This window comes from Candoia aspera, chromosome 4 (assembly GCF_035149785.1).
Source record: "Candoia aspera isolate rCanAsp1 chromosome 4, rCanAsp1.hap2, whole genome shotgun sequence".
Lineage (NCBI taxonomy): Eukaryota > Metazoa > Chordata > Lepidosauria > Squamata > Boidae > Candoia > Candoia aspera.
Window position 1 is genome coordinate 85,695,522 of NC_086156.1, and position 21,972 is coordinate 85,717,493.

General features: G+C 41.7%; 1 protein-coding gene across 1 annotated transcript in view; it reads left to right on the top strand.

The window, feature by feature from the left end:
• PLXDC1 (plexin domain containing 1) overlaps positions 1-21,972 on the top strand; it is a 64,804-nt gene that overhangs the window by 23,021 nt on the left and 19,811 nt on the right. The window contains exons 3-7 of the mRNA XM_063300878.1: positions 12,308-12,451; positions 15,394-15,463; positions 19,205-19,327; positions 20,507-20,625; positions 20,799-20,898. Of these exons, the coding sequence (XP_063156948.1) occupies positions 12,308-12,451; positions 15,394-15,463; positions 19,205-19,327; positions 20,507-20,625; positions 20,799-20,898 (556 nt within the window). The remainder of the gene's footprint in view (positions 1-12,307; positions 12,452-15,393; positions 15,464-19,204; positions 19,328-20,506; positions 20,626-20,798; positions 20,899-21,972) is intronic.

Genomic DNA, 21,972 nt, shown 5'->3' on the forward strand with positions numbered 1-21,972 from the left:
GAAGCAGGCTCTGTTTTATTCATCGCGTAGTGCCAGTTGTAGAAAAAAGCTGAGAGTGACAGGAGCGCGCCGGTGCGGGGTTTAAATACCCCGCGCCGGTCAGCGCCCCCTCACTCAGGGTTACGTCATCCCCCCTTTGTCCAACATGCTGTCTTGCCGGTAGGTGAGGGGTTGCGAGGCCCCGCTGGCGCTCCGGGATCGCCCATCATCGGTTTCCTTATTCATCCGGTGATTGCTGTCAGCTGGGCGATCTCCGTTGCGCTAGCGCTAACAGCTTGGGTGTGCCTCGCGATCCGCTTAGCCTTTGTATCTTCTTCTTTCTTCTTTGTGAGCTGATGGCTGCTTATCTTGAGTCCCTTCCCCTGCTTCCTCGTTATTGTCATGTGTGCCATTGCGCTGATGTCTTCAGCTCAACGGCACTCATGACAGTCTGGATGGGGAAGAACAGGCTTCAGTTCAACCCTAATAAGACTGAGTATCCTTGGGTTTTAGGGTCCTCTGGATCCAAGGACTTTCCATCTTTAGTTCTTAGTGGGGTAGCACTTTCTCAGCACTTTCTCCAGACAGAACTGGTCTGTAATTTGGGAATCTTCCTGAGCTTATGGCTCCTGTTCAAAGAGAAGGTGGAAGCAGGGCTACAGGGCCTTTGCAGAGATCCATCTCATGTGCCAGTTGCTCCCATTTTTGGATCTGGAGGCACTGCTCACGAAGTCACTCGTGCCTTGGTCACCTCCCAGATGGACTACTGGCGGGCTATTACTACAGCCTCTTTATATGGGGCTGTTCTTGAAGACAATTTGGAAACTGGAACTGGTTCAGAATACAGCAGTGTAGGAAGTTAGGGGCACATTAGTATGCTCATGTTACACTACTACTTTATGACGGAGCTGGCTCCCAGAAGGCTTCTGGGTACAATTCAAGGTGCTAGTTGTCACCTACAAAGCACTTCATGGCATAGGACCAGTTTATTTGCAGGACTGCCTGCCTCCAATTATTTCTGCCCATCCCACCAGATCTGATAGAGTGGATATGCTCCAGGTCCTGTCTATTAAACAATGGCTTCTGCTGGGATGCAGGAAGTGTGCAAGTGTGCCTTCTCTGTTGTGGCAGCTGCTCTGTGGAACACCCTTCCCCTCCCCCCCTGAGATTGGTATGGCCCTGACTCTGCTTGTTTTTTTTACAAAACATTAAATATATGGATGTTCCCCTGCACATAGGGCCAAAATGTCATCTGAACCTGTTTCATGTGGTTTTGTGTTTGTGTGAGTTGAGTTATGGGCCTCAAGTATGATTTACATTTATACTATTTCCTACTGTATATTTGATATTGTGTTTTTTTTAATTTTATGTTTGTTGCCAGAATCACAAGTGAGAGTTGGACAGCCATATAAACTGATCTAATAAAAAAGTACAAATAATTAGCCAGCATTGCAGGGTTGTTACAAAGAATTTAAAAGTGGGAGAGACTTTGGGATTTATTAGCTATTCTGAGAGTTTTATGCTATTAAAGAATGCAATAATAGTTTCAAAATAAATGCATTTAATTCACTTCCAGGCCATAATCTTGATGAAAAGATGAACACTTTATTGCTGAACTCTGGATTTGAAAGGCCAGTTGCTGTGGATATGTGTGACGCTACTGTCTGAAACACTTCAAAGCAAATTTGATTTAAGCTATCCCCATGAGGTGCTATGTATGTGCTCATGCATGCTTCAAGCCCACCTGCTCTTGCAGAATTGGTGATGTAGAGGTGGAAGGTCACATACTCCTAGTGAAGAGACATAGATTATATCTATTTCAACAAAAAGGCCAGGCTACCACATACCTTTCCTTTTATCCAGCTGTTTCTGAAAAAACAAACCCATTCTGTACAACTGCTATCATTGCATGCCAAGGGCTGCTTAAAATGAATTCAGGTTTTTCTTTTTTCTTAAAGATGACTTTAATGGGTGGCAGTTTTACCATGAGAGTTTCAAACTCAAAGGAAGGAGGAAGTTCATGACTGTGAATGCTATTAAGCAGTGGGACAGCCTGTTTCCTGGAGCTGTGGATTCTCCATCACTGGAGGGTATTCAAGTAAAGGTTAGACAGTCATTTTTCTGTGATGGTCTGAGGATACCTGTTTTGGGCAGATAGTTGTATTAGAAGATCTCTAAAGCCCCTTCCAACCCAATAACTCTATGAGTAATCCACAATAGTATATGCCAAACTAACACAGCCATAGTTTATAAATCACAATGCCTGGGATCAAACACCTTCTAAACTAAAACCATTTTTCTGTGATGGTCTGAGGATACCTGTTTTGGGCAGATAGTTGTATTAGAAGATCTCTAAAGCCCCTTCCAACCCAATAACTCTATGAGTAATCCACAATAGTATATGCCAAACTAACACAGCCATAGTTTATAAATCACAATGCCTGGGATCAAACACCTTCTAAACTAAAACCAAACAAACCACATTATTGCTTAATGTGGTGTATAAACCCCACCTCCTGTCTCTATGGTGCCTCATGTAGTTTTACTCCATTATGTACTTCTTTTCTGTGCCAGTGAACTTATTTTGTCTGGAATTATAATCCACTGTTAAATTCTCTTTTTCTTACCAAGTATATAAATACAATAAATAAAAAAATAAAGTTGAATATGTACAACCATCACGGGTTGGATAATGGAGCGTAGGTCCAATGGAACAAATAAAGTTTTTTTTTTAATGTGTGATCTCTGGGGGTGGCAGGAAAGTGCAAGACATCCCCAGTCCAGGTTGGGGAAAATTTAGAGACCTCCTCATGTGGTGAACAGAAGGTCTAAGGAGGTGTGTGAATCTATGGAAAATTCTGTGAATGATACAGAGATTAGTGGCCCACTGTTTATGCACTTTGAAGTGAGAGTGTGAACCATTACTAAATGGAAAGAGTGTTTTTAATTAATTGAAATCAATATAGAAGAAAACACATGCTGCATACTCGCACAGTGTGATGCCAAGAGCTGCCACTGCAGTTTGCCTGCTCTAGCTGGAAGCAGTTGGTCCTACTGTACATTCAGATCTATGCTTGCAGCTGACTGGCTTCATCTCAGGTCATATGGGCAGAGATGTGGCTCTGCAGTGAAAAATGTACTCAGGGTGGATGGCATAGTCTCCTCATAGCATGCTGCATGCATCATGGGGAACAGAAGGCCAACTTTACCAAGCAGCTTTAGATGGACTGGATCTGTAGAAATCAGCCATTGAAGCATTCAGTGCAAAGAGATAAGTGTTATCTCCTGCTCATTCTTAAGGCCCCAAGCTATTAATAAAGGTTAGCTGCAGAAAATGGCCAAAGAGCAGACAACCCTAGAATAAGACTGTGGTTCAGCAGAAACGCTTATTCCAAAGTAGAGTACCCAATATGGGTAAACTGGCTTCAACTGGTCCAGAATGAAGTGGCACAGACCATGATGAGCATTCCTTGGTATGCCCATGTGGCATTCCTGCTTTGTGAGCTGCACCGGTTACCAGAATGCAATTCAAGATGCTGGCAGGAACTATTACCTAGGTAAAAGGTGCTGAAGCATTTTTTAAGTCCAAAATGAGATAATGTTCAGAAGTGGCTCAGGCAGATGCCTCCCTAATTCAATGAACTATAAGGAGGAGGAGGAGGAGGAGGAGGAGGAGGAGGAGGAGGAGGCGGCGGCGGCGGCGGCGGCGGTGGCGGCAGAACAGCAGAAGCAGACTTGCAAGATTCTGTTCTTATAGCCAATCTCAGTGAAAGTAGTTTTAGCCTTCCTGTGGAGTGGATTTCTTGGTCTACCTAGTGGGGCTGACATTACCTATAAAGCTCTACATGGCATAGGGCCAGGTTCTTTGAGGGACTACTTATCTCCCATGTTTTCTGCCCAGCGGGTATGGGCCAACAGAGTGGGTGCACTTGGGTCACTGATTCATGCCATATTATGGGACCCATGAAGTACACACACTCTGTCATGGCACTTGAGCTCTAGAATGAGGTCCTCCCTGACATTTCTGTTGCTCCCACCTTAATGGTGTTCCAGAAGGCACTGAAGGCTGGCTGTCTTCCCAGGCCTTGGGCTAGGGTGAATGCAGCCCCTTATGGCAAGGTTTTGCACATGTTGTTGTTGTTGAATCAACAGACTTCCATCTTGTCTATTTATCTTGTACTGTATTATTTCATTTTTAATTTTGCTGTTTTATTTATCATTTGAGAATCAGATAGCACCTAACTAAATTCAGTCAATCAATCAATCAACCTGGCTGGGTTCATACATCAAGCTAAGCCATAAGGTGCTTTTCTTGTTTATGGCGTAGTGTGCTGTGTGAACCCAGCCACTGTGGTTTGTACATCAAGAATGATGGCTTTTTTTATGTGTTGTTTGAATATAGCTGAGTGTGGTTTAGTCACAGTTAGCCAAAAAAGCTTAACATGATACATGAATTCAGTCTATGATCTGGATGAATGTAGTGTAGTGGTCAGAGCGTTGAGCTGGAATTAGGCAAGTTCTAGTCCCAACTTAGCCATAGAGCCCACTGGATGATTTTGGGCTAGTTGTGAGGATAAAATAGGAGATAACCCTACATACACCACTTTAAGCTCCCTAGACATGTGGAAGGACACGAATGTAAGTAATACTTTAAAAATAAATATCTTTATGTTTTTAAAACATCTGATATGTGCCTGCTTTTTTTTTCCTTAAAAACTGCCAGGAATAGGTTCCAAGGCTTAGGGAATTTGTCCCACAACTAGATCCTTCTTAGAAAAACATTTAACAACAAAAAGTACCTTTCAGTTGAATCTGATTGGAAGTTAGAAGTAGTATGAGAGAATTTGCACTGGAGGCAGAGCATCCCAAGGGACCTTAGCTGATCCCCGAGGGTCGGAGCCAAATTCAGCAGCTTACGCTGAGATGATGGGGAGGCAGCATGTCAGAATCTTCCAGATGAACTCGGCCAAGTAGAACAAGGCTGCTTTCCAAAACTTAGTAATGGATGACTTGGAAGAGGCCATGGATATCTCCGCAGACAGGGAGAAAGAAAGGAAGAGGGGGTGTGCATTACAGCTTGGGTATAGTGGTGGCAACGCTCTCATTATAGCTGCTTGGGGAAAACTGGGGGCTCATCCCCACGCTGGGTTCTGAAATATTCTGTTTCCTCATTCTCAGCCATGATTTTTCAAACCTTTGCTTCATGTGCTGTTACCTGTATATTGCAATCATCCAACATTGAAAAATATTATACTTGGAGGCTTGTCTGTGGTTGTTTTGATGCATTGTTTTTGGGTTGCTGCATGAGCAGAGCAAATGCTGAAACGCTTTGCAAAATCTGTCCCCCTATTTGACTCTCATATGCATTGATAATGTTATTATTTTTTATGACATTCAACTCTTCAAAGTATGTTACTTCACAAAAGTAACATACTGTTCTCTCTGTGCACCTAATTTTGCAAAATAATGAAGTAACCCTAACCTTGTTCTAGTAGAGAAGTAGTCATCTCATCTGGATTCTGGCTATTTTAACAAAAATGTCACGGAGGCCATTTGTATTTTAGTATCTTTTTAAAATCAGTTCAGTATCCAGCTGTTTCTCAGAAATTAACCAAATTCTGTGCAACTATTTTTACTGCATGCCAACTGCTGTTTAAAGTGAATTAACTCCCTTTTTCCTTCCTTTTCCTTTTTTTTTTAAGGTAGCATTTATTTTTTCTTTATGTTTCTGTTGAATATATGCTTGTGTGGTTTTTTATTGATTTTCTATTATAGTAATATTAATACTAATAAAACAAATGGACATTTGGGGGGCACATGGAGGGCACAGCTGCATTTCTATTGCCAAAATCCCACTGCAAATGATACATTGAAGTTTATGGCAAGATATATAAGTAGTAGTTAACCATAGAACACAATAGTCCCATTAACTTCACAAGTTAACTAGACCAAGGAGGGAGATGTTGTATTGTGCAAACACAATAATCCAGTTAATTGTGTGTGTGTTGGCGATCACGCGTAGCCGAATAAGATTGTCTTCCAGGATTAAAATCTTAACGTGGATCCATAAGTGGCTGTAAAGGCCAATTCTGGATCCACACAACCTCCCACAATGAGGGCATATGTTTCCAGGTGGAAGACGGTCACGATGACGATTTGCTTGACATGCCTTCCTCTTAGCTCACTTCCCCCTTTCGCCCTGTACTTGTGCTTCTTCAAAGTCCGTAGCGCCTTTAATAAGGGCTGATCTCCAATTTGAATGCTCATGTGTTAGGACTTCCCAGGTCTCAGTGCTGATATTAAACTTTTAAAGTTAGCTTTGAGAACGTCTTTGAATCTCTTTTGCTGTCCACCAATATTCCGTTTTCTGTTCTTAAGTTGGGAGTAAAGTAGCTGCTTTGGAAGACGATGATCAGGCATTCAAACAGCATGGCCAGTCCAGCAAAGTTGATGTTGGATGATTATTGTTTCAACACAGGTGAATTACCTGTGTTAATTACCAAGATTAGTTTTAGCCCCAAATACCCTCAGTTTTTGGGAGCAAACCTAACTCCTTCTGATCAGCAATGTCCTGTGGACAAGATTGAGATTAATAAAGCAATAATCATTTTTTTTCCTGGAGCAGAGATCACGTGTCAGAGCAGTCCTGCAAAAACCAAGCCTCACCAGGCACTCTGTCTCTGCCTCCATTCACCGCTGCTCATGTGGATGGGAAGGCGGGTTGGTAAAGGAGCAGGATAGTATGGGGGTCAGTAAGGTCCCCAGCTCTATCTGCAGTGGCACTTAATCTTTTTATTCCCAAGAATCCAATGTTGTGACAGTTTCCCAGCTTCTTTTGCAACAGCTAGGAAGATTTTAAAAAAAATGGCTGCCCAGTGACTGATTGAATCATCCATGATTGTGTATTGCTCCATAGGGGTGAATTGGTTGCTCTGTGGAGCAGCTGACTTGGCCAGTTGTGTTATGAAAACATGGACCAGACACTTGGTTGGTATACTCCATGTCTCATCAATGCAACAGGGTCATCGGATGGGACCCAAGAGGCATGTCTTCTCTGTTCCAGCATCTGCTCTATGGAACATTTCCCTCAACCCCCTGAGATTCAGCTGGCCCCGGCCTACCAGCCTTTAAGAAGGCTCTGAAGACCTGGTTTTTCCCCCAGGCACGGGGCCAAGATATTATATATGCCCACTGTAAATATAGGTGGTTTGTGTTTTGTTTCTGACACATCATATATTTTATCATTTTACATGTTTTTATATACTTTGATGTTTTGTTTGCAGAGTGTCTTGTTGGCAGTCTCTTGATGAGTGGGCAGCCATATGAACTGAATGAATGAATACACAAATAAATAAATTATCTTAGTCTAACCTACCTCATACATAGATCATTTCAAATACTGAACCATACTTTGAAGGGGGCCTCAAGCAATTGCCATCATCCTAACCAAGGCTCTGGCTGTCTGGCATCTCCCACCCTTTTCTAGAGGATTCTGGTTAAGGGATACCTCTGTGAAAAAGGTAGCAAAAATATTCAGCAAGATAATGCAATTAGGCTGCAAAACCTTACCCAGATTTCCTTCCTTCCATCCCTCTCCCTCCCCTCTGCTTGTTTTCTTTCTGTTCTCTTCTTAATCCTTGCTGTAACTAAATCAAGGTGGTGGATTGGGACATAATAAAGATCCAGTAATGAGGTCATGATGGAGCACAATCCGAGGTGTGGAAGCAGCCAAGTCCACCCAGTCCTGGCATTTGGTCTTCTCATTTGTTTTCCCTCACTTTATTGAGAACACATTTGGAAGCTCCTTAACATGTGAATATTGGAAGAAGAAAATAGGCCAGCATGGGTGACCATTGAGGAACAAATACACTTGTGATGGTTTGCATCACAAACGCTGCTAGTTCCACAGAGCCTCTCTCAAGAGATTTTGAATATGAAGATATAGTCCTGGCGTGACCTTGCGCTTCATTTAAGCTGGGGTATTCCAGTTCCTTTTTGAGAATCAGCTCCGAATATGTGAACTGCGAATAAAGGAATAATAATAAAAAGAGTGCTGACTGCTGCAGAACACATTTCCTGCCAAAACAACAGAGGGCAGGTCCCAAAGCCATTGGATAAGTGATGCATGGTCTGATAGCATCAGGCTTCTCGCCACAAACTGGAAAGAACCACTTAAGCAAGCTCACAACAAATCCAAGAACTTCAGAGAGGGGATATTTGTTCAAGCAAGTGGGAAGCCATTACCAAAAGAATTGCAGCAACTGCTCTAATTCAAGAACCAGCTGTGTGTGTGTGTGTGTGTGTGTGTGCACGCAATAATACATAAAAAGGCTCAAATCCTCTTGCACTTAGTTTTTCTTCCTGTCCTACCTCGTGGACTACTTGCCTCCCTTCCATCTGTCTTTTAACAGTCAGATTTGCTGTGACCTTGTTTTTCATGTACTGCGTGAAAAGTACTCTCACAGTGTGCTATGGGAACACACCACTGTTGGGGCTTTCAATTTAGTGTGTTGTGTGAACTCAACAAAATGCAGTTTATTCAGTGAAATATGATTGAACAAGCCTGATAATTGCAACATTTACTAACTAAAACCATCTGGTAACCCAAGGACTGGGGTACTTGGAAAGGAATGGGAAAATGGAAATTCTACTCATGTTCCCGCCATTGGTGCAAATGAACTGACTGGGAATGTTAGGGGGTTGTTTAAAGACCAGAGGGTGGCAAAAGAAAACCACTGAAATAAATCTGATGTGGATCATATTCACATATTACCCTGGTTAACTTAACCTTATTTACACAATTAACCAAACTGCATAAGTTCACATGATATACCATACTGGCTGGATTGGCATGTCATACCAGGCTAAAATGAGGTTGGCCAGTTTGTGGCTCAGTGTGTGACCTAAAGAAGTTTGCTTTGGAATATATCTGAAAGACCATGCAATTGAAGGATTAAGGGCAGAGTTTTTCTACATCAACATATTTTATATGGCAATTAGGCACTATGAATCTTCATGTTGCAGAAAAGCAATTATTCTCTGGCTGGTTTTCCCCAACAATTCATTTGCCTTCCAGCCTTGTTAATTAAATATGGGAGAAAATGAGTCCAGATCTCCAAGTTAGCACTCTTGTCTTGAAGGACCAACAGGGCAAACACCCAATCAGGTTGAAACCTTGGCCAATGTCTTGCTAAGAATAACAGCCAAATCTTGGTGTCCTTTATGAAGATGAAATTTTGCCTTTAGCAAGGCTGCTATGAAATCCACATGATTTTATTGGGGCCATTCCAGAATAAAATTTGACTACGAGCTTATTTAACTGGAGCCAGAACCTTTTGCAGCATGAAATCAGTGAGGATCAGGACAGTGTCTGTGAAGACATAAAATCCCTGTGCAGAAAAATGTGTAATGTGTAAGCCCAAGCAGATCATTGCAGTGTCATGTAAAGTTAACTTACGGAACTCCTTCAACAAAAAGTTGTTATAATACAGGTAGTCCTTGACTTATGACCATTCGTTTAGTGACCATTCAAAGTTATGACAGTGCTGAAAAAAGTGACTTGTGACCAGTTCTTGCACTTACAACTATTGCAGCGTCCCAGTCACATGATCAAAATTCAGGTGCTTGGCAACATGTATTTATGACAGTTATAGCATCCTGGGGTCACATGATTGCCATTTGCAACTTTCCCAGCTTGTTTCTGACAAGCAAAGTCAGTGGGGGAATCTGAATTGCTTAATGACCACATGATACACTTAACGACTGCAGCAGAAGAAGTTGTAAAATTGGGCGTGACTCAATTAATGACTGCCTTGCTTAGTGATGGAAGTTCCAATCCTAATTGTCATAAGGACTACCTGTGCAAGAATAAAGGGTCTTTAGCAAAAGATGAATTAAAAGGCTGGAGGAGAGGTGTGCTAGGGACTACTAACCCTCATTACCAGAATTACCATATCTATATTTAGAGATGTGGTATTACACCATCTGGGAAAAGGTTCAGCAAGTTCTTACCTTGGTTGCTAATTTTTCTGAGGCAGGAGATCAACTGCTATTGGAAGCAAAGGCAGCTGAGCCAAACGAACCACTAAACCAAATAGCACAGCTATTTTATGTTGTTAGTGCGTATAACGGTTGAAGAGGGGAGGGGAAGTAGAGTTGCAGTTCTTCAGATATTGCTTGATGGAGTTTTTAAAGGTTAATAAAAGAACTCCAAACAGCTAACAGCAATCTTGCAGAGTAGAAGCATGAACCAAAAAAGAACTTGCGCATTAAGCTTAATTACGTTCAGAAATAAATTCAGTCTTCACACGGTAGTTAGATGAAGAAAAATAGAGATAGTTTACTTTTATTCAGTAGATCTGGATACAGGTAGGTTCATAGTAGAAAGTACTTAATCATCACTGGTTCTTTGTAGACACTTTCTAAAGGGCGAGAGCTGCATCCTGCAGCAGCTTCTGCTTGTAGGTCTGCCAGAAGGGTAATGGAGACTGTTAATCCCCAAGCCTGAGGAGGAAGTGGTAAACAGGTGACCCATGTGACATCCCACAAGCACAATAGAGATGCGTTTTCTAGAGAGACCCCCTTATGCTTATGAGACAATGCTGAGTTGACCCCCTGATAATTCCAACAGTTAGTGCGTATAATGGTTAAAGGGGGGAGGGGAGGTAGAGTTGCAGTTCTTCAGATATTGTTGAATACTTAGCAACCTCAGCAAATATACATAATAAGGAGGGATGCCAGATTCAGCGCCTTTTGGAAGACCACAGGTTCCGCAGCTCTGGGTTAGAGGATATGGTTGCATTCACATGACAACCAAAGCTAAGTATGTTTTAGTTTAGTTTATTGTAAAAACCCAACCAGGATGGTAAGTTGAGTGTGGTGTGCAAATTCAGTTGTATAAACCATGGTTAAGTTAGCAATGTGTTGTGCAAACACAATCAGAAAGAGTTAACCAACCTGGCATTCTCCAAATATTTTAGACTTACTCCCAGCCAAGATAGCCAGGAATGATTATGGGAATTGTAGTCCAAAACACTTAGATGCCATTGGAGTGCCTATTCACAGGATAGGGCTTTGGCTGGAGGGATCAAATCTCCACTCAGAAAAGAGGTTTGGTCAGTATTTTACATTATTACAGAAGTAGGATTTTGCTTATTTTAATAATTAAATGTCACAATTGCTTGGCAACATTGGGCAGGTGTCTGCAGGAGGAAGCAAGGGGATCAAGGATCATCGTGGGTATCATGACATCATTACACAAATGATACAAATTACAAACTGCATTTCATTTGCATGATGGATCATGACATTATCATGGCTTCTTTTGAACCTCTAAGCAACACTGATATAAAGTTATATTGTCGTTGCCCATGATACCCATTGATATAGGAATTAACTGACTCATGTAGGAAAATAAAGACAAATGCCAAATACAATAGAATTTTTTCTTGTTATGCTTAGACAGCTATTTTTTCCCTGACTTTCATTTGCCCCTCCTTCAGAGAACAAAGATTTGCTAAAACAAGGGAAGCTTCTTCCACATTAAACATTACTTTATAAATAGAATTCCTGTCCTGTTCCCCATCTCCAAGTTTAAAAAAAAGAAAAAGAAATCTCTTTGGGAGAGATGACTAGATTACTGAAATTAAAGCTATTTTCAGCTTGTTCTCTCACCATCATTTTTGTCCTCAAGCATTTAGTTTGGAGTACAGTAGCAGTGATAGCTCTTGGTCAGACTTCTTCCATGTGTGGCCTCCAAAAGTGTTGACTACAAAACCCATCACTCTGATTGAGGCTGGTTGGGAGCTTATGCTATAGTTCCACTGTCCAATGAATAGTTCCATTATACTTTTTAGCCGTGTGGTGATGATGATGATGATACACAATTGAGTGGATCAGTCAGTTAAAAGCTTTCAACTGAAATGCAATAATTTACCAGGTAATCGTTTTGTAATAAAATAAGCATTTTAAATGTGAGTATTTATAAAACCTGCTGGTGTCAAGACCTATTTTAAAAGAGACACTCCTTTCTCCTCTCACTGAAAGGAATCTGTTTTAAAAAAGAACATTAGTTGTTACTTAAAAACAAAGGAAGCTGCCTTTTTGCTTGAAAAATATCATTCCCAACTGGCATATAAAATATTTGACTGATTATCGTTTTAAGAAAAAAAATACCTTAAATGCAGTAAACAGAACATTAATCACATCATATTCTTTTGTCATAGCCATACTGTCCAGGGATGACAGGAGCTATAATCCAACGTATCCAGATGGTCCTGGGTAAGGGAAAGCTGCTTTAAAATAACCCCATCTCTCTTCCTCTGTACAGGAAGACAATCACAGCTACTATTTATCCCGAATTTATGGTCCCGAAGAGATGAGAGCCAAGGACCTTTGGGTCGAGGTGGCTGAAGCTAACAGGAGCCAAGTCAAAGTCCATGGAATCCTATCCAATACACACAGACAAGCTTCGGTGAGCCATCCCTTCTAACCTTGCCAGTCTACCAGCAATACAGTAGGTTGACTTACCTTCCGGTATCTTTTGCTACCTGAACTCTGTAAGTACATTTTGTTCCGCAAGCCCCATTTTCTCTCTCTATTGTACAGAATAGGCCTAGAGGGAGAAGCAAGAAAATGGGTAGTAAGAGCAATTAAAAAATAGTGAAGAAAAATCATGTCGATTCAGAGAAAGGCCTGATTGGAAAATCAATGTTATGTGTAGTTACATCATCTTGGCAATAGTTTCATCTTCCAGTAATAAAAAAGTCAGTATTTTGAGGCTAATGTCTACTCTTCTTTATTGCAACCCAAGAGGTAGTAATGTGTTTATGGCAGCAAAAGTAACATACAAATTTGATTTACACATGCACTAAGCCATAATGTGATTTGATTTTGGTTTAGCATGGACTTACCCAACCAATGTGATTTGCAAGCCATAATTTCTGGCTTTATGTGAATCTAGTCAATTATAGCTTGTTTGATAAACCAGAATTAAGCAAACCATGCCTGAGCATACACTTGAATCCAGTCAGTCTTACGGTTCTTTAAATACTAACAAATTTATTATGGTCTAATTTTGTTGGATGTAAGCCATAAAAACTTAGACTGTAATAAAATTGTTGGACTTCTCAGTGTCAGAAGACTCTGTTCTTTTAAATGTTAGATCAGCATGAGAAAAAGCAGTTATTGTTTCACTAGTAACTATTATTCTTCAGCATTATTTCCAGTGTCCTGGAGATGAGGCCAGCAAATTAATACCAGAACACCATCTTATCTTAACTTTTGCAACAACATAAAGCGGTTGTTGTTTTGTTGATTACTGTATGTCAAAAAAAGAAGTGCCTCAGAGCTCAGAAACCTTCATAATAGATTTTCTAAATTCCAGGAGGACCACAAAGAAAACAAAAATGCCAAAAATTTACATGAAGTTTGTTATAACTAGAACATTAGTACCAAGCCGTTGGTTTGAATTTAATTTTAAATTGACACTGTGATTTTAACTTTTTTGTCTGAATGTTTTTAGAATTATCCCCCTTTTGAATTTTTGACCAGATATACTGTACTGTGTTACAACCCGTATTACTGCCATGCTGGCAAGAAAGATGGGAGTTATAAACACCAGATAGATAGACAGAGAGATAGTTATATATTTCTATATATTTTCTCCTTTGTTAACCTTAAGGTAAAGCAGAGATGTCTGAAGGAAATGTAAAAAAAGTCAAAATCTGCCTGATTTTGATGTGTGTTGCATATGCAGTGTGCATCAAAATGGACAGAGCTTTGATCACACTGTTGCAGCCACCATATTGACTTTTTTGACCACATCCTGCAGACACCCCTGAGGTAAAGCCTCCTTTGAGTCATACTCATCTCTAGGGGCATGTCTACGTTGGGTCAATATAGAAGCCTCAGTATGTGTAGTTCTGTGGTTGAGCCCATATCTTGGTTACGTTGATGGTGCTGGTTGGTTTTATCTCAGCTCCTTCATTTGTTATGTATTGGTTTTTATGATATTTTTCTCTTGTTTTTTATTCTCTGCTAGCCATCCAGAGTCATATGTTTGAGATGGTCAGCCGCATAATGGAAGGCAGGCAGGCAGGCAGGCAGGCAGGCAGGCAGGCAGGCAGGCAGGCAGGCAGGAAATGGTTGACCATTGCCATCTTTCAGGATTTATTTATTTAGGACTGGCTTCCCTAAATAATTTTCTGTTGGTTTCACATCTTAATAGTAACTGGGTCCAGCACTGCTTATGTTTTTCAAGATTAACCAAGGCCGGCTAGGTGTTGCCGTGTGATCTTTCGTACACTTTCACTGGGTTCTAATTGACTCCTATTCTTTAAACTTGTGTGTGTATTTCCATTCCTTATTAAAGAGCAGAGGAAGCAAACCTCTGGATCTCTTTTTTTGCCTCCCTGCAGTTCCCCAGAATCACACCACTGAAGTTCAATAGCAAACTACTGAATTAGTGCAATACAAAAACAAAAGAAAATAGGGATATGAAGCCTCTGACAGGTTTAGCACACCTTTAATTCTTAAAATAACCTCACACAAACCTTCTAAAATCACATTTTAAAAAGAAGTCTGTCTGTACTTGCTCTCTCAGATGACACCATCATATCATACCATCATCTGTCCCTGAAGCTGTTGGCCAACAAAAAATGTCATTTTTTGAAAATTTAAGTACAGGCTTCAGTCACAAAACTGATAAAGGAGAATACAGATACAGTGTAAGTTGGGAGAAATATTTTGCACATCAATTCATCAGCTTTGGGGTTAATTTTCAGTCCAAAGGTCAACAGGGGATCTATTCTCCAGTCAGAAATTTTAAATGCAGCCATTTTGAAAAGAGAAGCCTGTGTATTCCACTGCTCTAGTTTTTTCCATCAACATTTCAAAGAGGATAAAATGCTTTTTTTTTGTAGGGTGGGGAGGAAATGCAGCAACAGCTATTCTAGACTGGAAAAAAGGTTGGCTTCACTGTATAACCACTGAGGTCCCTTCCAACTCAACGGTTTTATAAAAATCTGTATCAAGAAAAATGTGTCACTGACCCTTTCATCTTCAAGGAAATTCTGTGCCTCATGGCAGAAAAAAGGATGAACTTTTCTGTAAGCAGAACCTGATAGCATTTCAGAAGCCTGAGGATTCTCTACTGCTACATGCAATGGATCACACCTTGCCTTTCTCTATGACTAATGAAAATATAAGTTTATGCCAAGATACTTGTGCATAAATAATCAAATTACTTGCTTTTCTTGGTACAGAATTTGGTTTCTCTTGCCCAGTATAAAGTCCTGTGAGTGTAAAGCTAACTGGCATTTTCTGTTCATCTGTTCATCATTAAGATATATGGAAATACTTCCCCCAGCACAACTCTTGCCTCTAATGCTGTTTTTCCCCATTATTCCTCTACAGAGAGTCATCCTGTCCTTTGATTTCCCTTTCTATGGGCATTACCTGCGGCAGGTCACCATAGCAACAGGAGGTGAGCCTCTCTGGGTACCACACTGGTCATAAGAGTTGGTGTTTTTGCAAAAAGCTTACAGGATATGGGGAATTAGCTGCAGCATACATTTTGGAGGCAGTGTTGCACAAACAGTTGAGACTGTGGTTCTCAAATGACTACAGCTGCTTGACCTGAGCCTGTGGGCTTTTAACTGAAGCCACGTAGCGGAGGAGTGACACTGGGAAGTGTAGGTTCATGCCTGCTCCAACCACCTTATTGTTGCTGAGCAACAAGCTCAGGTGCTATTTCCCTCTTTCCTAAAATAGGGAGAAAGAGGAGAAGGGACACCAATGTGATTTTATGTTTGTCTTAGCCTATGTTTCTTCCTCACAATCATCAATGTCATCTTCTTCTAAGAGCCCAAGGTGATATACATCATTCTCTGCCCTCTCCCCACCCACCATTTTATCCTCAAGACAACCTTGTGAAATGGATTGTGCTGATAGGTCATAATTAGCCCCCAACTGCACAGTTGACTGGATCTTTGAAATAGCTCTCAGGTCAGCCAGAGAATTTGCATAGTTGTCCAAATCTGGACTGCTCTGAATCAGCTCCTTCAGGTGTTAGGCTAATTATGAAGCCTATGTGGGCTCAGTTGGTGACAGTGTCATCTGGGTTCAGGGAGATATAAAGTTCATCTTGAGCAAGGAATGCAGAACATTTGCTTGGATTCCCATCATATTTGTCTGGCTGGGAATCAGGTACTGTCAGGGCCGCAACTCGGGTCTGTGTCACCTGGGGCAAACATGGATTCTGCGCCCGTTTTGGTGCCCCCACCCAGCACTCATTTTGGCACCCTTCCCAGTGCTCATTTTGGCGCCCCACCAGCGCCGTGCCTGGGGCACATGCCCCAGTTGTCCCCCCCTAGTTGTGGCCCTGGGTACTGTAGTACTTGGTGTCAGATGACTGTGGTGGCAGCAGCAACCGCAGCAGTGTCAATCTGGACCCCAAGAGGGAGGGGGGTTGCCTATAGTAGTTGATAGAGGTGTGCAAATTTTGGATCCAAAGCAGGCAAAGATGCTTCTGATCTGGCATGGGCACCCTAGCTGTATCCAGCAGTGGTTCTTTAAAGAAGCAGAGACTGAAAAGCCTCAGACTGGTCTTATACAGTAGCACCACAGGCTTAGGAAATTACATGTTTGGGTTAAGGAGTTATTTAGGAGACAACAACAGCAAGGGATCCATAGTTGATTCTGTCCCACCTGTTGAGCCTATTGATGCAAACCTTGGGCTAACCTGTCAATCTGAGCTGCCATTTGGTTCTGATACTGGAATAAGATGGTCAGTAGCCATTGTATTCATCCTGGACACTTAAGCAATGGTTCTTCTCCTGCAATCATGGGAGTAGAAGTAGACAAAAAAGCTGTCAGGCTCCCCTAACCAAGACCTGGCCCTAAATCACAGAGCCAGTTTGATCTAGTGGTTAAGGCAACAGGCTAGAAACCAGGGGACTGTGAGTTCTAGTCTCGCCTTAGCCATGAAAGCTGGCTAGGTGACCTTGGGCCAGTCACTCTCTCTCAGCCCAACTCACCTCACAGGGTTGTTATTGTGGGGAAAATAGGAGGAGGAACAATAGGTATGTTCCCCACCTTGAGTTATTTATAAAAATAATAAAGGCGGGATAGAAAATAAATAAAATAAAATAAAGCTCCTCAGGTAAATCTGGCAGAAGTCTCACAGATATGGCTCAACTAGTTAAGAATTTTTATTGCAGACAAGAATGAAGGTACAGTATAAAAACAGAGGGGTCCATTGACCAAGTAACATCACACCAGAAGTCCTGCCCTTCAATGAAGCCCAGAAGGGGTGGAGTTTGCATGACATCACATGAAACTGCCTGCAAGCTACAGATGTTTAGGAGCAGACATAGGCCTCAAAGGGGCTGGGGCAAATGACAAAAGTGTCATGATGTATACATGGGACATGCATCTGACATTGGGACATAGATGCAAAGACTGGGGTTTGTGCTGTGATGTTTCAATGCACATTTTGTCATGTTTGCAGGACTGTAATTTGTATTGGATGCCTATGGCTGAAGTGTTGAAAAGCAGAATTCTGCGTGTTTCACGCATTTCCTTGCATAGCTATCTTATAGGTGCAATAGAAAAACATGTCTTGAAGTGAAATTAACTTTCTGTCAGCTTCTGTATGGGAAATGAGAGAGGGACATCATTTTATCCTTCACTTCAGACAGTAAAATAGTTTGGATTAATCCTGAAGAAGAGACTGTGAATTTCCCACAGATGGGTGGGCCCCAGCTAAGTCACCCTTCCCTCCCCCTTGCAATCACTTTAAAACCAGCATAAGTTATTTTGAGAATCTATTCTTGCTCTGCCTGCCTTCTTCTGGTCTGATGCCATTTGTGATTTCCATCATCCAGCACACTTGCTTGTGGTGACATCTGGAATCTATCTCTGGAGATCACTGGAATTTCTACTTTCTCCCACTTTGTGGGAGAAATCACCACAATTATTTCTTTGTGTAAAATCACCACAATGATCAAACTAGCAGGAGTTGTACTCACAGCCTAGCTCCAAAGATTAGGATGACTTTCCTCCTGTGAGATCTTATAATCCAGCCCTAGCTTTAGACAGAGTGGTGTGTGGGTCGTCTGATTTGTGGAAAATTAAAAGGCAGCCAACCATTAGCTTTCTATTATTCCTACTATTTTCACTGCCGGGGAGTGAAAAGAGATGAGGTATTTTCACTCTCATATGCCCAAATAACAGGATCAGACTTTGGTACCATGCTACTTGATGTCATGTCCCCCGTTGCGATGTATACATACATCACAACGGGGAACATGCCTTCCTGGGGAAGGAGAGGAAGGAGGAAGGAATCAGTGATAATCTCACAAACACTTAAAGACAAATACAAATAAAGGACAAAGGAGCCATACCTTTGTCCTGACCTGAAAAGCCATCACCCTATCTCCCTGACATCTCTGCATTACCACGGGGGACACACCTGCTCCGGACACAGGAAGAGGACAGAGGCAATCAGCGCTAATCCCCCCCGATCGCCCATCGAGACTCCGGAATCACACCCTGATCGCCCATCAAGACTCCGGATCAGGACTTTGGGACAATAGGGGGTGGGGAAGGATCAGGTCCGCACCGTGGGTATTTACCGGATACCTCGCACGCCATGTGCTCATTCCCGTCTTTTTTCGTGTATGCATTCTATTCCCAATAAACCAGAAATCCTTAGCCCTAACTAGTGAGTCTGTGTTTCTTTGGGAATAAGGCAACCATCACACTTGACTTGGGAGAGGAAACAAAGGTAGATTACAGATGCTGGAGATAATGGGAATCATAATCCAACACATCTGGGAACATTATATTGGAGAAGGCTGACCTAAATGGATCTGCCATCCATTCCCCACAGCAACACAGAAGGAATGGTGGGAGATGAGGATGATGGGAGCTGCAGTCCAATATATCTAAAAAGCATCCGGTTGGAGACTGCTAGTATACATCACTTTTTTTTCCTGCTTCCACAGCATCCTTGTGTGGTTAGGATGAGAAATGGAAACCAATGACTAAGAGGGAATCTAAACCAATGCCTCTGGCTTCTTACGCATTGCAGTATACTGGCTCTGGGGTTTGTAGGACAGAGAAGGCATTGGAACTATGGATTATACCCAACACTTACGAAAAGCAACAGTGAGGTCATTTGACTCTGAACATGATGCACTCCTCCCTATTGCTCTCTTGGCAGGTTTCATTTTCATGGGCGATGTCATTCATCGGATGCTGACAGCTACACAGTATATTGCCCCTCTGATGGCAAACTTCAACCCTGGCTATTCACGCAACTCCACCGTCAAATACTTCGACAATGGTGAGCCCCTGTGATATTTCCCTCCTCTGTAACCTTCCCAGGCATAGATCACCACTTCTATCCATGCAAATTTGCCCCCTGCTACTTATGCTAGACTGGACATTTACTGTATTTTGCAAAATGAAACTCAAACTCCAGAAAGTCTGAGTCCCTGTCCCCCTCTTTCCCCCTTATACATCAAGGCTGGCAGAAACTCCCTCTTTTTGGTGTATATATTTTATTTTATTTTTCCTGCTTAGGATTTATTTGTTGGGGAGTCATAATGAAGGATGATTGGAATCAGGCTAATTAGCTCTTTTGTTCTTGGCTGATGATGACTAACTCATAAAACTTTTTAATGATCATCTGTGCAGTTGTATATAGGAGATTTGATTTACAGCCCGGTTTTTTAGAAAGAGACAAAAATATAGAACTACAAATGGGTAATCAGTGTGTGTGCGAGGGAGGGGGGGTGATAAATGCAGGTCAGTTATCTTTGCTAGCGCCTGGTATCTCGGTGTATGTGCCTGTGACATGGCTGAGTGCCTGGAACGATTGTTACCAGGGTTACCGCTTAATCTGTGCTGATGTTTTCATAAAGTTTTTTCAGTCCTGTTTTCTTCCCACCCTACCTTATTTTTTGTTGATTAAGGATATATACATATACATATACATATGCACTTATTTATTTAAATGCTGTGCATATCTCTGTAGCACATGCTTGTGGATAAAGATACTGCAGAAGGTTATAAGGCCTACAGAAGCAGGTGGTCCAAATCTATGGGGACCTTTTCAGTGGTTACTTGGTGGACCCCTTGGTTAGTTGTGTGAAAGGTGAAAGGCACCGAGCCATGTCTGACTCTTTGGGGGAACGCTGCTTTCACAGCGGTTTCTTGGCAGTCTATTTCGGGGTGGTTTGCCATTGCCTTCCCCAGTTACTCTACTAAAGACATTCTGCACGTGCTTGGAAGTACATTTCAACAACTGAGAAAACTAATTCCTTTCTTAGTAAAATTCCCTTGTGTATTTTCTGTTCATGCTCAAGCAGAAGGACAAGAAACGGGGTTTAGGAAAGGCTTTCCACCTACACAGATTGGTCAGATCCATTACTTCGTGGATTTTGTCGAGCCATAGTAGACTATTCCAATTCCTAGTCCCCATTCTAGTACCTGCTTTTCTTTTGCCCTTCTACTTTCAAAGGAACCGTGTTTGTTGTCCAGTGGGATCAAGTATATCTGGAAGGGAAAGAACACAAAGGCTGTTTCATCTTCCAGGCAGCTTTGCACAACAATGGCAGAATTGTCTTTGGCTACAAGGAGGTGAGTGTACCCAGTCTGGTGTAAAAAGGATGAGTTTTTCAAGTGTTCATCAAGGTCCTGGCCATCTAGAACAAGGGGACTTCAAAGAGTAGGCAGAGGTAGCCTGGTTTTCTGGTCTATCCTTGATACCAGTAATGGAAATTTCTATGCCTTCTCCTCTTTCCTGGCTCCAGATTCCCATGTCGGTGCTTGAAATTAGTTCTACACAACATCCTGTCAAAGTTGGTCTCTCAGATGCTTTTATGATCCTTAACTCCTCCCCTGGTGTGCCTGGTGAGTCTGGCAGACTGTGAGTGGAGGGGGAGAGGAATGGGGTGACAGAAAACAGCAGTATGGTACATATACTGATTTGCTCATGACTAAATAGGCTCTTAGCTTCTAAGACACAAAGTCCTTCTTAAAAATATGAGCATTTGGGGCTGCTGTCTGTTCGACAAAGCAGAATGAGATAGTGGACAGAGAAATCACATACTTAACCATTTCCTTGGCTAAAAGTTCCATGCTAACAGAAAACAACACAGTAGCAATTTCTACCTGACAGGATTATTTCCTGTTTTTTCAAGAAGTCTGTTTTCATAGAAAAATACTGATAAAGGTATAGGCTGGTTTCACATGACATACTAATTACCATGTACTATGTTCACACAACACGCTACACAATAATTCCATGATTTGCAAACCAAAATGAACTGAGTGTGTCAAGTGAACCAGACCATCACATGAAGCCACAGTGTGATTTGTTTGTTCATCTTAGCATATTATGTGAACCTAGCCATTGTGATTTGTTAAACATGGTTTAGAGTTTAATATGTTCTATATGATATACTTGTCTTTAGCTTAGCATGTTATGTAAGTCTAGCCACTGTAATTTGTAAACCACTGTTTATGGCTTACACTCACATTAATTTAATAGGCCATAGAGTTGAAGTCCAACCTTCCCCAAACCAATATCTTTCAAACATATGAGTCCAACCTGTCTGGAGAAGGTCAGGCTGAAGAAGGAAATCACTTCTTCCATTCAGGAAAAACTTCCTTCCTCTACTTGAAGATTCCCAGAGCCAACCCACCCTTGGTAGCATGCTTCATTATTGAACCACTGTTACTACTGCAATTTCTATCATGTAAGCCCATTCAACCATTCACACATCCCAGTCTGGGCAGAAAGCCTGCTTAAGGCAGTGTACATTGATTTCCAAGCTGCAGCATGAGTAAGAAAAGAACAAAACCTTTGATTACGATGAAATAACATCCATCAGCTACAAGACCTGTCAATTAATAGTTTTAGTTAAAAGCTGATTTAAAGAATGATGCAGATGAACAGCCCATTTAAAAGGAATGAAAATAGTT